General features: G+C 41.7%; 1 protein-coding gene across 2 annotated transcripts in view; it reads right to left on the bottom strand.

The window, feature by feature from the left end:
• The window catches only part of RB1CC1 (RB1 inducible coiled-coil 1), a 40256-nt gene that overhangs the window by 20614 nt on the left and 3377 nt on the right, over positions 1-16265 (bottom strand). Inside the window, exons 2-7 of one of the 2 annotated variants that reach the window (XM_027560970.1) lie at positions 9680-9786; positions 8635-8755; positions 7583-7709; positions 7267-7437; positions 4784-4986; positions 2976-3402 (exon numbers count right to left, since the gene is read on the bottom strand). In XM_027560970.1, coding sequence (XP_027416771.1) covers positions 2976-3402; positions 4784-4986; positions 7267-7437; positions 7583-7709; positions 8635-8705 — 999 coding nt within the window. In that variant the 5' untranslated portion in view covers positions 8706-8755; positions 9680-9786. Of the gene's footprint in view, positions 1-2975; positions 3403-4783; positions 4987-7266; positions 7438-7582; positions 7710-8579; positions 8756-9679; positions 9787-16265 lie in introns of those variants that run through there. The other variant, XM_027560972.1, reaches the window with a different exon arrangement.

Raw genomic sequence — 16265 nt, forward strand, 5'->3', positions numbered from 1 at the left:
TCAGCCAAGAGCTTAAAATACATTTCACACTATTTTGATCTACAACTTCAAAAAAAAATAAAAAAGTGATAGTAAAAATTATAGAAAAGTGGAAAGATGAGAAATCAAGATTATATTTTCATAAGGTTAAGAACAGGGTAATTACAATGTTATAAAACCACAATTATTACTGATTATGTTGGGATACTTAAGCAATCTAGTTCCAGGCATACACCTTTCAACTCAAGCCACAATTCATTCAATTCTCAACAGCCCACCGAAAATGCTATTTTCAAGATCTTATGCAGTAGGGCAAAATTAGTAACAAAAACATATTCTTTGGTCATTTCCTGTCTAGTCAATCCAACCTCCCCCCTAAAACATATCAACATCTTCAAACCTCCCTCCCCTTGGCAATATCTTTATTTTCAGGTTGTACTCCTCCAGCAATCTGTTTCATCACCTATACTTTCTTGCTGTGTAATCTCCCCTGTTGCTGGACTTTAATTCTGCAAGTTTCCTGGAATTTATGTAATTCAAGGAACCCAAACACTTCTCTCCACCTGCTCCTCTCGCCTTGGAATAACACTGCACACTGGTGTCTTCCATGTAGACAGCCCTGCACTGGCTGCTCTCAGGGCTCACACGTGGCCCACTGGAGACCACCTTCTCCGGGACCCTGCTCCTCTTCTGCCTCCTCCATAAACAGGTGATCCCAGGGGGTTCTGTGCTGTGGCATATTTCTACTGCTTCTCACAGGGTTTCAGCAGTAGCTGTAACCAGAATAAGTTAACTCCCAACCTTTTCAACCCTTTATCTTCCCACCAGTGTCCAGTTCATGTTTCTGCCTGTCTGCTACCATCTCCACGTGGACATCAGCCACGATCACTGGCTCATTAGAGCTGTCCTCTGCTCAAGTTCCTAAACAACTTCCTTCTGCCCAGAGACACAGAACTGCAGATGAATGAATCCTGAGTTTCTCCAGCTAGGTCTCTGTTCATGCTGACTGACCTACCAGCTACTGAAGCACACCTCTGCTTACTGTGAGCAGTCCCGTCAAACACATCTTCCCAGAACGCTACCAGCTGAGGGACCATAAATTATTTATTTTTGGTACAGTGTTCAGCACGCTGACAACACATGTAAGCAATTAAAAATGAACTATTCCACAGTTACCGAGAATTCAGCTGCACTTCTAAGATCATGCAGATGTCAATAGCCAAACACGGGAGGCACCTGCCTTGTATGACAGCTAACTAAAATGTGTGCATATGTGAACATTTTCTATTTTCATGGTGAGTCCAGTGCACACATTTCCAAAGTACTGACTAGCTATAAATTATTAGGGTGACAAAAGGCTATAGAAGATGACTAAAACAGATTTCATCTTGGGCAAAATTATGACACATAAAACAGCAGTGACTTAAGGAAGAAAAAAACTCCGGACCATATGCTGTTACGATGTTCCTGTATTTCCTAACTCACTGAGAGAACAACACAACTATACAGACGAACATGGAAAAGTGTCTTGAGACTCACTCAATTCTGTAGGTGTAAATGAATATGAATTTTCATCAAGCCAGACAAGGACTACTGTTTCTTCTCCCTTGTCATATAAAGTGAATAAAACTTGAGGCTTTGCTAGATTTCATTCAAACATGCAAACACACAGCCATCTGTAAGCCCTTTAAAAAGAGGTTCCCATGGCCTAGAGGCCTGTTCTCTGAATGATGTAAAACTACAATAAATGACACTTCACTCACTCTATCACAAGCACATGACTGATTTTCCATAAACATAATTTTCAGGCTACTAAAACGTCAATAGTTTGAATAGAACACTAGCTTTCATTCATTTCTGGCAGTAATCTTTGCATAATATATTCCACACTTCTCTACCCAGGCAAATGTCTTAACTGAAGATTTCTTTGACAACAAATAATGAACGGCCAAAATGAAAGCCACGCCCACAGGATGTCATCAAGGATGCGGGTACTGAGAGAATGGCGACTCAGACTGCACTCCGCCTTCAGCAAGAACAGAACGCTGCTGTTTCCAGGCACCCAGACCCGTGTGGCCTTTCTCCCAACAGCCAACCACAGACCAAGCCTCTGTCCAACCAACTGAGAAGTTCACCTTCACACTGTTTCATCTGGTCTGTCTCATTGACACACGTGCCCCACCAACTTCCTCTCAGGCAGCCAAGATTTTCTACCACTTACTGATCAGGTCTGAAGAGCTTTATTCCAGATTTATGCCCCAGGTTTAAAAGCTTTTATAAGTGTACTTGGGGAGAGCATAACCCTAAGCACAAGTCACTATGATTACAAAATACGACTAAAAAACAATGTCTAAGTTCTGACTTTTATCTCAGGTGAATCTAAAATCACTTCTTTCAAACATCAGAGGCCAGTTGCGAAGGTAGGGTGGGGACCCGATTAGAAAGAGGCCCACAGGGTTTTCTGGGAGGTAGAAAGGTTCAATGTTGTCCTCCTCTGGAAGCTGGTTCCTAACCACTCAAGACTTGTGTACTTCACTGAATGTAAATAATTTTCAGAGTAAAACAATTTAACTGTTAAAGATATAAGCAAAATTATATCTACAGCATAGCTGCAGAGACAAATTACAGGAGCTATTAAAAAGTCCAAGTGATACTACAGGACCATGAAAAAAAAAATTCTAAGTACCACCACCACCACCCAAACCATCCCCATTGGAATGGACACTTCAAGGCTCAGCCCTGCATAGAGATTTTACCTGTATTACCTCTAGTAATCTTCCCAAATTTGCTGTCAGTTTCCTAAGTATGGTTACATTACCCGTTAAATGATTTGGTTTGTCCAAGGTCCTTCCTACACGTGGTTATGAAGTTTCACTCCAAGGCTCAAGGCACCCTTTCTCCCATTACTGTACAGGAAATACTTAGTGTAGGCAATGTAACTTCAATTGGCGAAAACAACACAGTGACACAAGAAAGATCAGACTAAGACTCCTCACCCTGCTCATGGAATCAAAGCACTTCCTGACCAAGGACTCGACATCATTAGGCCTGTCCTGCACGTTGATCCAGTCCAACAGAGAAACATTAAAGAAAGGCAGGTCCCCCTCTTTAGCCTCTATTGCAGCTGCGTCCTGCTGGGCAGGGCTTGGACAAGGCTCCCTCACATCTTTTCCACTTTCAGCATCTGCGGCGTCTGAGGCTACGTGCTCCACAGACATGTGAAATGAGGTGAACGAGGGTTTGCTCGTTGCTGCAGGCGTATCAGGAGAGAGCACCAGTTCAGTGGAGGTCTTTGTCTCAGACTTTTCTGAGCCTTCGCGTTCAGGCAAGGAATCCACTCTCCCCAGACATTCCCTGTAACTGTGTCTGGTGAGGCACTCCAACAGTGGAATCTTGGCCATGACTGAAACCGCAGTTCCTAAACTTAAAGTACAAAAGACCTGTCAGTAAATCACGGACTGCTCAAGTTAGAGGTTAGCATTTTGAAAGGAAGAGGTTATCACGAAATCTCACCCCCTCTCTCTTAGGCTACATGCATCTGAGCAGTCCACGAGGTGTCCGTTAAAGAAAGCAGAGAGGAGAGTACCTTTACACACTGAGACCCTCTAAAGTAAAGGTACCAAGTCCACACTATACATATGGACACTCAGTTTTTAACTAAACTTAAGGTATAAAAAATTCAAACTTATAAAAAAGATTTACCATAGCAGTCTCTTAAAGTTTAATGTTTTGTCTCTAAGCTAATCAAAGATTTTAGATATAATGAAAGCAGAGGATAAAATTAACAGTTTTATTAGAGATTAAGGTTAACTCTTGGGTTTATCACACCCTGAAAATACACAGACAGGCAGATAGATATATGTTGTCAAAAAACATGAAGGAAAGATGAAATCTTGACAATTTAACGTCTATAAAAATATATATAAAATCATTCACGCTCCTACATTAACATGCGAGATGACTAGCTCCTGCCTTGTACCCCTGAACAGTTTTACTGGGAAAGGTTATTACAAAAACTTTTAAAAGCTCTTCCCAGTCTTAATCACTCTCTTCCTTCCCAGGATGTGTCCCACTGTCATCTCAAAACCAAAATGTTCCTAAATATTCAGAATACAGAAACCTGAATTAATAAGGCCCACTTGATTTCAAAAAAGAACGTGCTACTTCCCTCCAACTCTAATAAAAAATTTAAGAAAAAACAAACAAAAAATGAATACAAGACACTGAAAGCATACATGTACACACACAACAAAGGGCCACATTTGTGCAGAATTATTGCCATATTTTTTACATTCATTGTAGCCCTTTTAAAAAAGAACCAATGGGTATCAGATGCTTACATGCAAAGAACTTAAAAAAAAAAGAATCTAAATGAAAACTAGAACACAATGGCTCTTTTCCATCTTAGCAAGCCTATATCATATGGCAATATTAAAAAAAAAATTTTCTTTGACTACCATTTGAAAACTTTTCATTTGCATTTTGCCTCACTTTATTGGTAGCAAGGCAAGAAACAAAGATTCTTGGGTTTCTAAATAATTTCAAAGTATAGAGTCTTTTACATAAAGAAAATACAAGAAAACAAAATGTGGTAAATCTATATAATATGTGGAAGATAAAACTAACCATAGTTTTACAAATTTTACACTCCATGAAAGTCATTATAAAAGTCTCAAAAAAATAAACCTCAATTATAATAAATATGTGGCCTACTAGAAATGAAGTGACCATTACTAAAAGTACTGATAAACTGCAAAGGTATTTTAAACAAACATGTTATTATCCATTTTAATGGCAAACATACTGAGTAAGTTTTAATTTGATGTCTTCTACGGATTGCAGATAATTTGAATAAATACTTTCAAATTTGAAAAGCAGCTTTTGGTAGGAATTTGAGCAATCTTCCAGATTGGCCATAATTGCAGCCCAGCCTTGGTGCTGAAGATGTTCATCATGGACCAGACCTTCACAGAAAGAGCAGAGTTTCTTGGCAACTTCATACATTTCCTATGTTGGAAAAGAAGAAATAAATGGTAAGAGAAGGTAATGCCTATGCACACGTCTGCACACGTGTACTTAAGTGCATGCATGAATGTGCTCTGAACTCATGTCAAAGGGAGCACTGTTCTGGACTGTTCCAGGTTATGGCTCCTGCCTGCTGCCATGGTAATAAGGAGGAACTCACACCTGGGGGAGGATAAGGGGCTGGAGATCCGTGCAGAGTCAGGCAACAATAACCATCAAAAATAAAACTGTGAATTCACACAAGGGAATACTACATGGCAGTTAATACAAACCTGCAACTACACAACCGAGTCTCAGGAACATTGCACTGACTCAGGTCAGTCACAAAAGGAGTCAGGACACTGATCAACTTCACAGAAGAGAAAAATGGGGACTGAAAGCAAGGGAACACAAAGGACGGCTGTGGCTGATGCCATATTTTAAAATCTGTTCACTTTGTAAAAATACGATGACAATGAATATCTAATTGTGATACATGCATTTTCAAATATGTATGTTAATAAACAAAACTCTATTATTAATTTTACTAATAGTAAAGACAAAAGTCTAAGGTCACACAAGTAACTGGGAAATGTGACTCTGGAGATGGCGCTCTGGATGGTTAGAAGACAGAGCCTGGCGGTCCGGGGATGAGGAGTATAGGCTCTCACTGTTGGGAGCCCAGGTTCCATCCCTGGGTAACCAACTAAGATCCCACAGAATGGCCCAAAACACAAGTCTCTAATTGCTGATGCAGTGGACAGTCTGAGCCGCAGGTCACAGTCTTGGTTTCGTATAGCAGCTTTTGGGGGAATGCTACAACCTGAGGTACTTTCTTCCCTCCACTTCCCATTCTTATTTCTCCTTATTTTCTTACCTATACCTAGACAGTGATCTTTCCAAGCAAAACAAATAAAACCCCCCAAACTCTCATTCCCCAGAAGCAAAAATGCTTCATCACAGCAATTAACTAATTAAGTTAGTGAACACTGTGATTAGAATATGATCAAGAACATCTTTCCATTTGTTTATAATGTTTTATGTTCTAGAATTGTATAGGCTTTTGTTGATACTGTTATTGAAAATGCAATATATTTCCCATTTCTATTCTAAAGGAGAACCAATAAGGGAAATATGAATAATGTCTACACATTTTTATCACATACTCCAATCAACCTTACAATTCCTGCTGATGGATTTTTATTAAATTCTCTCAAATTTACCAAATATGCAATCACCTAAAATGGATGTTTTTAAATGGCATGCAACTGTATAACCTATCTTTATTTATTTGTAGACCAATAATCAGAAAACATATCTAAAGAACTTTAGTAAATAAATTCAGTTGACAGATTTGCCTTTTTAAAAATAATGGTGCCTTCTAAAAATCATTTCCAGACCCTTTAATGTTTATTAAACATATTTCATAAAGATGAGAGATGAGGTTCTCTTTTTTATGTTGCATCTCATGTGAATGAGCCAGTTTCACAAATGCATGTACTGCATTAAAACAGACTGCTAAGAAATATATTTTAGAAAGCAAGTATTCATACTTATTAGTAGTTTAATATTTTACTAGTTTATCTTCATAAAAGGTAAATACTTTGGGTTGATTCTAAGACCTTTTTTATGTCTGAAAGCAAAATGTGTCCCCCTGCTGATAGCTTACAGCTAGTATTACAGCAAAGTACTAGCAAGTCAAAAACAAACACAAATAAACAAAAACAAAACCAAATGACTGGGAAACAACCCATAGGGTTTACAAGCAGCAATATGAGTATGTATCAGGAAGAAACTGGGTTCTCCTCCAGGACCTGACCATGGATACAAGAAAGAACCACACTCTAAGAGCTCCTTAAGCTCTCTGCCTGTGTCTGTCTACCTGAACACAGGAACTTCACTGATCCAAGCAATGTTCTAAAATTATCATCTGCATATCATCCTCTAAGAAAGATGGTAAAAACATGTTTCAGATAGTTGTTCTGCGCTAAGGTCCTGGAACTGTAGAATGACTAACAAAGTGTGCACCTGAAATTATAAATCAGACAGAGTCATCACAAAAGTATCTTTTTAAAAAGTTTGCTATTTTTCATGTTTTGGGCATGCTTCTTCTATAATTTAGACTGCTATGCTATTTAGATTTGAATGCTTTTACAAGTAATCAGTTTTTTAGATCACTTGCTGTTGCCTAATTGTCCATAAAAACATTACCAATCATTGTTTTGTTAAATACACCAGTTTTAAATTTTAAACTGTACTAAGTATAAATAATATTACAATTACCACTGCAAGTTGTGTCCTTGAAGCAACAGTGTGAAAAACGGCAGGCATCATAAGGGACTCTTCAACTTTTATTTCCATGTCATTTTCTGTTGAAAAGGTAGTTTTAGGAATAGCAGGTAGACGCTCAGACAAGATCATTTCCTTGTTAAAAAGAAAAATTGGATTTGTGTCCTAGAGAAGTAAAAAACAAAAAGAAGAACCGAAGTAAACTGTTACAGACACAGAATATGCACACTGCCCTCTGTAGGAGTCAGACCCCAGTTCCCAGCTGCCGGAGAGCTGGAGCCCACCCGCATGGAGGAGGTCGGGCACCTACCGTCCCAGCGCTGTAGGTGCACACCCTGCGGTCGGCAGCCATGCACTCGCCCCCGTTGACCACCAGCACCTGGTGCTGAATGGCGATCTTGTACTTGCTGTGGATCGCATGCTTCAGGTCAGCCACACTTCAGAGAGGGAGGGGGGCAAAATCCGTTATTTACATTTGCCTGAGGATGGCCTTTCTCATTATCAAAGTCACTCTGTGTAAAAATATCTGACAAATGAACTTCAATTAAAAAGTTTCCCCCCAAACGGTAGTAAAATATATAAGCTTATTGTTTCTGCAACTGGATTCCACAATCAACAAGCCAATCATACATAACTACAAGGTCAGTAAACCACCCGTGTCACATCTAACACTGAGCCTATGAAGTGCAGCCAGCAGAAATATTTATTTCTGTGATCTTTACATAAGTAGCAAAGCTGCTTATATTAGCATTTGTTAAAATCCTCATGTGATGGAGATTTTAATATATATCCCGTTACATAAAACACATTAAGTGGATACCATGTGAAAACTCCCATTTTCTCATCTGTCAAAAAACCATTCAATTACAAGTCAAATCATATTTTATAAAAAACAGAACTCTCAAAAAGTAATTTCATCCATTAAAAAAGATAAGGTTTATCCCCAATTTTACTCTATCATTAACAAAACAAACACTACTGGCTTTATTCATTAAAATAATAAAAACAATGATGAAAAACCATAGGACTGGAATATGCTGGTTTATACAGCTAGCAACAATACCCTCAGCAGTGCACTGTGAAATTCAGGAGAACAATCAGCTATGAAAACTATTAGACTGCTTTGGTTTGAAATCAGTTTGTTTACTGTGAAAACAGTCACACAAACAACAAAGCACAACTTAACAAATTTAATGTTAACATTTTAGAGGAAGATGACAATTGTACATGTGAACAATGATTTAAGACTTTCCATATTGCCACTCTTATTTAACAAAGGAACAGTATTCTCAAAATAAAATCTTCACCTTTCTACATGTACAAAATGCAAAACTGATGAGAATCAAGGAAAACACAGCTCACGTTTGCACTGTAAGTTCAGTGTCAAATGTCAGGGTGGTTCCAGTGTTCACCAGAAATACATACAACTTCATGATGGTTTCCTGGATTCTGTAAGCTTACACCTCACACTCTGATACGGTTACTGAAAGAAACAGACAAGAGAAGTCATCAATTTACAAACACATGTATAAATGTGGTTATGTTCCCATAAGACAGAGCACAGTTATAATACACAAGCAACAAAAAAATAATAGGATTTGATGTCTAACATGGCTAACTGGACAATTCAGTAAACCTGGTGCTTAAAAAATAATAATGAACAGTAATGAGGCTAATGAGAAGTATAACTTCTATCATGAAAAAAAAATAATTGATTTCAGGAAGAAAGAGGCCAGGAGTTAGAACAGTTAGGTGTATATTTCACACTGTTCTCATGTACCACACAACATTAAGAATAAAAATTAAAAATGTGGTCAAACATTTTTCTAACTCCAAAACTTCCCCCCACTTTTTCCTTGGAACAACAGCAACAAAAAAAAAAATAGTTTTAAACTTACTAACAGCAAATAAGAGCCACCACTTGCAACAGGAGGGACAGACTTGGTTAATCCAAGTTCCACCTCCACGCTGAGCTAGAAACACTCCACACAAGAAACTCTGGCCGTAAGAGCTCATCACTTTGTGGAACAGCAGAAAGTGCATAGGATATCTGAATATTTAAAACAACTCTGCCATTACCCAGTTATCCAAGTCAAAATCCTACATATAAATAAAGCTTCCTCATCTATGAATAAAGGGGCAGATGTCAAGAGCTAGTATTTTATTTTTTAACAACCAGAGGTAAAAACCCCCAAGATCAATGTAAGTGATGAAAGATGACAAAAACTAAATTTTCAGAAACTAGTAGCTATCTTTCTTTATGCTCTTTCCACATGAGCTTAGAGTAGAATTATGAGGGAAGAAGGGAAAAGAAAGGAAGCAGGGCTTTAAAATTAACGTTTCCAAAATCACTATTTTAAATGCATTACATCAAAACTCCGTTATAAAGGCAGGAACTGTGACTCACCGGCAGGCACTGTTAAAAAGGACTACCACTGTTCTTAAGAAGCAGATTACAAGTGGCTTATGTTTGCTTTGCTTGATATTGGCAACTGAATGGCATTACTGGTTAAACTAGAAAAGAAAAATTTCTGATTATAGAGAGAAATAATTCAACAATAACAACAGCATGCTCTTCCAAAAGAGTGGTCTCTACTCTTCTTCACTGAACCACAAGCACATGACCTTAACCTAGACCATCCCATTAAAAAGATATCAAAGTCCCCAGAGAGCTCCCCAACACTGTCGAAGCCTACAGTCCCTTTTGTCTTTAACACACAATGGTCCCCATTACTTGTATATTTAATACTTACAGTTTCTTCTGTAAAACAGGAATAAAAGGGTATCATAGCCCCAAGCCTCAAAGCCAGCCCCTTGGACATGGGCAGGGCCTGGGATCTGTCAGAACCACTGAAACTCGGCCAGGGTAACAGGAGGTCATTTACACGATAGCACTTCCTCAACTTAACCTCTACCTTGCCAGGTGACTGTTCCCGCCCGCCAGCTTCACAGGACATGCTGTCATATGGAGAGGCCCACGTGGCAAGAAATGGAAGCCAGAGGCAGCAAGAAGCCTCCATTCAAGAACCTGCAAGGAGCTGGTTCTTGACAAGCACGGCAATTCCTGCTGAACCTCAGACAAGACTCCACTCCTGCCAGAGACCATCACCGAGTCTACTGAGACAGAGCACCCAGCAAATGTGAAATAATATGTCTGTGTGTTTCCAACAGCTAGGACTGTGTACTTCTCACATACAGTACCAGCATCGCAGGGGCACCGCGGGAACACAGTGAGTAGAGACCATCAAATCGCTGGACAGATAGGAAGCACCCTTGCTGGGCGGCTGCTCCTCCTCCTCCTGGGCCTCCTCCCCAGTGTCTGGCTGGGACCCCACCACCTCCCGTGGCACCATTGCTGATGACCAAACCTGCCGGCATGCCTCCCTAGGCGTTCTCTATATAACCCCACCCCCATCTGCTCCGCCACCTAAAACCTAAAACCTCTCTTTACTGATGGAACCAACAAACCCCCTCTCTCACTTGCTGTCTTACAGACCCCCCTGTCTTCCTCACAGGTAGGTTAACAGCAGTAACAATCCAGTTAATAGTATTCTTATTGCCTACTGACCACCGACTTTGACTCCTGAGGCTCCTGTGTTCATCAAACCCTCACTTGTCTCTGATCTCCACAGTCTCTCAACCTGCTCCCTGCATCCTTGACCCCTCACCTCCCTCAGCGTTCTCCCACTGTCCTCAGGGAGGATGGGGGTGGTGGTGTGTGTGTAAGATGGTTCCGCTCCTGAACACCAACCACCATCAGGATGACCTTCATAGCAGCAGCCACCATTCATAAGTATTTACTATGCTCTAGGTCACTGTTCTAATAAACGCTTCACTAAATGAAATGTTTCATTTGATCCTCACATGAATCCTTTAAGCTGAGCTTCCCTGGCGGCTCAGATGGTAAAGAATCTGCCTGTTAATGCAGGAGACCTGGGTTCGATCCCTGGGTCAGGAAGATTCCCCTGGAGACAGGGTATGGTAGCCTGCTCCAGTATTCTTGCCTGGAGAATCCCATGGAGAGAGGAGCCTGATGGGCTACAGTCCACGGGGTCGCAAAGAGTCAGACATGATTGAGCAACTAATACTCACACACGCACAGAACCCTTTAAGAGGGATACTATCATCATTCTCACCTCACAGATAAGGAAACTAAGAAATCAGGGCTTCAGTAATATCACAGGATCCAAGCCCAGACAGTGCAGTAAAACGGCAGACACTGTACGGCTTCTTCCTCTCCTGCCCTCCCCAGGTTTCACTCCCAAACACCATACGGCTTAGCTCTCTGAACAAAATGAGCTACTTCAAGTCTCTGAGGCTCTTCCCCAGCCTGGACCCTCCTTCCTCTGCCCACTGTGATCATCACCCACCATGATCTACTGCAACCCCCCCCCCCGCCCCCGCTGCTCCAACACACACACACACACACACACACACACACACACACACACATATTCTCTTTCATGGAGTTAATCACACAATCCTGCCATTCGCTGTGCTGACTTTATATCCACGTGTGCTTCTCTGCTGCAGCTACTGGGATGTTTCTGCACACAGTTCTCACCTCTCCTGAATAACAAGCTTCTTTAAAGCAAGCATACTGCATTCCTGGAAACCAGCTCTAAAATACTTTCTCAATAAAATGAATGAATAATCCCACACTAGCGAAGAATTATCCCATATGCCTGTGAAGACTGCGGAGAAGTCACATGAGTAACACTGACCACAGGATTTCTCAGCTTGTTCCCAAAGGAAAATCTCTAAGGTTTTCAACGTTGTCATCTCCACCAAGGATAAGTAAGGCTCCACTTCACCTACAATCACCCCACTACTGATTATGGGGCACGCAGTTACTTTCCAAATGCACCCCAATGGCTCTACACTAACACTGAGACGTGTTCCTGTCCCACTGCAGATCAGAACCAAATCTTTTAATGAATGAAGGGCAAGAAGCCAGCAGACTGAAGTGATAGCTGACCGTCAGGAGCTCCCAAGTGGCAGAGCCGGTCCTGGGTGAGTAATGTCAGTGCAGACTCCTGCCCACCCTGGAGGGCTTGTGGTGTGAGAGAAAAACTGAACAATCACAAAAACTCTAGTTGAGGATTTCGTACTAGAGCATCATCCAGTACATCCTGACTCATCAATTACTTGTCCACTAATAACTGTCTCTCCACATTATTACAGATACTTCATAAACAGCATTACTGGCGCCCAAAATGCACTCCACATACGAGTGTGCAGTGGTTTCAGTCAAACCCAGATTTAGAGGCACCAAGCTCCACAAGACCACTCTCCGCCTGGGATCCCAGCCACAAGTCTGGTGGTGCCCAGGATCACCCTCACTTCAGACCAGCGGACTACAAATTGAGGCGTCACCTAAGCTCACAGAGTTCAGGAAAGTGCTGTACTTTGGATTACCGTTTTATTATAGTGAAAGGATACATGTTAAAGGTAAAAGCAGACAAAGGAAGATTTGCATGGCAGGGAGTCTGGAGTGCTCCAGGTGCAGGGCTCTGGGGGTCCTCTCTGGGGTCAGGAGGGACAGTCTTACCTCCTCCTGGTGGGGATGTGTGGCCCACCCACGTTTTATTGTGTTTTAAATGTGTTTAAAATGTTCATTAAATCCATACCTATAGATAAGTGACGTATTTATCATCATTCAGCTACAGAATGTACCATGTGATTCTATTTGTGGGTTTTAGTTTATTAACTAATACTGAGGGATGTATACGAAGACACAAGCATTAAAAAGTCTGGAACAATGTAACGTCAATTTTTTTAAAAAGGCTCTCTCTGGATGCTGGACTTCGGTCTCTCTAAAAATTACAATTGGGGGTTAAAAATACTTGTTTCCATTTGTGAAAAAGAAAAAAAGAACATCACACAGTTACAAAGAAATAAAGGACCTGAAAACCCACCATCTCAGCTGGTGCAGCTAAGGGATGGACAAGGCTCCTCACCTGCTGGTCCTAGGCTGGCCCCCATCAGGCTCCCAGTAAGAACTACCCCCTCACTCCACACACTTCCCTAGATACACACGTAAGAGGGAGGAGAGCACTGTGAAAAGAAGGTGGATCCTGCGTCAGAAGACCTATATTCAAGTCCTGTCCCTACTACTGACTGTGTGACTGATGGACCTCAACTAACCTAAATTATTCTGATACAACAAAGCAGGAGACTTCCCAAGTCACAGGGCTGTGAGAACACAGAGAATGTACACATGCAGAGAAGGGCTATGCCAACCAAAAGCAAGATGACCGCCACATGAACCCTCCCAGATCTCTGCCCTCAGCTCAGGACTGGTGCTCAGCCACTGCACTTATCTCCAACCAGAAATCACACTGTCTCTCAAACTCAGCAGGTCTACACTTCAATTTGGTACTTTCCCTTTAAAACTGTTCCCTAACTTCCTCTGTGAACAAAACTATCGCTCTGTTGCTACCCAAGACGTCAGTTATTTCTGTCTGCATCCTATCCCTTTTTTCCTATATAATCCAACCCCTGATTTTCCAATGACATAATCCTTATTTTAGAGACTGGAAACTCTCCTCTATCCTGCTCCAGCCCTTCCTGAACACGCCCACCACTTACAAGCACCAGACGCTCCGCCCCCCTGGAGCCTCACTGTGGCCACCGCAGGCCACAAACCTGTCATCTGTTTCTTCACAGCCACTGCCCCGCTGACCTCAGGACAGGACCCACTCGGTACACAGTCTCCTTGAACTCCATCGTCTGCCTGCCCCTTTAAAGAGAAACCACCAACTCTGGCTTAAGGCTAGATGAGCACTGAAATGGCGAGTCACCTGTATTTGAATGCGACTCTCCCACGGAGACTCAGATGACCTCTGCACATCAAGAACTGAAATAATACCTCTGCAGAGAAGGACAGCAATAATGCATCTCACATTACCACACGGTGCAAGGAATATAATAACAACTCTAAAAATGGTGACAACCATAACTTTACCAACATTTCAGAACTTCATAATCAACCCGTTTGCCTTTCCAAAAGTATCTCCAGCTATTTCCCTACATGAAACCCATCCTCTCACTTTACACAGTCTTCCCATACTTGCCATTTCTGCTCATTTGACAGTTACTCATTCAAGCGTGGTCAGAAAGCCCTTCTGGGTCCATCAGCCCTTTTAGAAGTCGCCCCTGGTCACAGATGGCCCTCGGCCTTTTCTCTCCGACTCTGAACTTACAGAGCTCTCTCGAGCTGTCAAGTCATATGAAGGATCTCATTTGGGGAGAACAATCTCACATCGTGAAAGGACATCTGTTCCTCCTGGGTCCTGGGATACAGTAAGCTATAAATGAGGGGGTATTTTTAAAAACACTGATTCCAATGCATTTACTCCCAGAGATACAGGTGTTACAATTGTACTTTAATGCTTGTAAAAACAAGAAAGCATCTCCCATATTCACACAAGTGTCTATCGTTTATTACTGGATATCTGCAATTTGTTCTTTGAGGCCTTACCACCACAACAGTCAGGTTTGTCACTCTAGCTTACTGTCATCCTGTCTGATCCATTCAAAACTCAGAAGCAGCTTCCTTACACGGGGAGACAAAGGGAAAGCCCCAGGCAACAACTGACCTCCCAAATGGCACACTGCTGGTCATTATTCACCCTATGTTTACTGAACACCTTTTGGCTCAGATGGTAAAAAAGAATCTGCGTGCAAGGCAGAAGACTCAGGTTTGATCCCTGGTTGGGAAGATCCCCTGGAGAAGGGAACGGCTACCCACTCCAGTATTCTTACTTGGAGAATCCCATGGACAGAGGAGCCTGGCGGCTTAAAGTCCATGAGGTCGCAAAGAGTTGGACATAACTAAGCAACTAATACTTCTATGCCAGGTGTTGGGAGTCCAAAGACCCTCGAGTTGCTCTCAGGTCTAGCAGGCCACATTAAATGTGGATGATGCTGGACAAGGCGGACGAAGAGCTTCAGAGAAAGAATAAGGAGTAGGAAAACTTCTGTCTGATTTGCAATTTTGCAAACTGTAACTCAGCAACTGAACCTGAGGGCCACGGGTGCTGCATCAATGAAACTAGTGGTGTTCACCACAAATGGGAGTGTCCAGGTCATCCAGGACTGAAACTGGGCTTCAGCCTCTCCAGATCAGATTTATTCCCATCTGATCCTCCTCTTTCTCTGCCAAGAAAAGAAAAAAGAAGGAAAGAAGAGTAGGTCAGGCATCTTCCTGACACTCTCCAGAGAGCCTTTCCAGAAAGATCCAGGGTGTCTGTAAACAGACCTGATGGGAGGACAGCAGGACAGGAATGGAGCGAGAGGGAGACCCCTGACAGTGTGGATAGAGCTGGGCCTTTGGGGTCTTCCTCCAGATACAGGAAGTACACCTGGACAAAGTAGTTTCTCAAAAATGAGATAACAGCATGCATACATGCAATCTGTTTTGAGATGAATAGCATAATAACATGGGAGTCTCTCCATATCAGTACATATAAACGTGTTCCACACTGTGGTGTCCTGACATTCATAAAAGCTGTGTAAAACACATGACTTTACATACACAGTCTAAAATATGTGTCCCAATAAAGATTATTATTACTTTATCCTTAATGCAATTTGAAAATTTGCATGTCCTATGGCTGATTCATGTTGATGTTTGACAGAAAACAAAATTCTGTAAAGCAACTGTCTTTCAATTTAAAAAATAAAGTTTTTTAAAAATTTGCATGTCATCTGATAGATTCTCAGAATAACTGTTAAAAGATGCTACATCAGGGCTGCGCACGATAGTTTTTAAAACAATCGCAAATATGAGCTTCCCAGGTGTCTCAGTGGTAAAGAATCTGCCTGCCAAGGGAGGAGACCCAGGTTTGATCCCTGTGTCGGCAAGATCTCCCGGAGGAGGCATGGCTACCCACTCCAGTATTCTTGCCTGGAGAATTATATGGACAGAAGATCCTGGTGGGCTACAGTCCACAGGGTTGCAGGAGTCGGTCACGACTTAGTGACAAAAC

Source organism: Bos indicus x Bos taurus, chromosome 14 (genome assembly GCF_003369695.1).
Source record: "Bos indicus x Bos taurus breed Angus x Brahman F1 hybrid chromosome 14, Bos_hybrid_MaternalHap_v2.0, whole genome shotgun sequence".
Classification (NCBI taxonomy): Eukaryota; Metazoa; Chordata; class Mammalia; order Artiodactyla; family Bovidae; genus Bos; species Bos indicus x Bos taurus.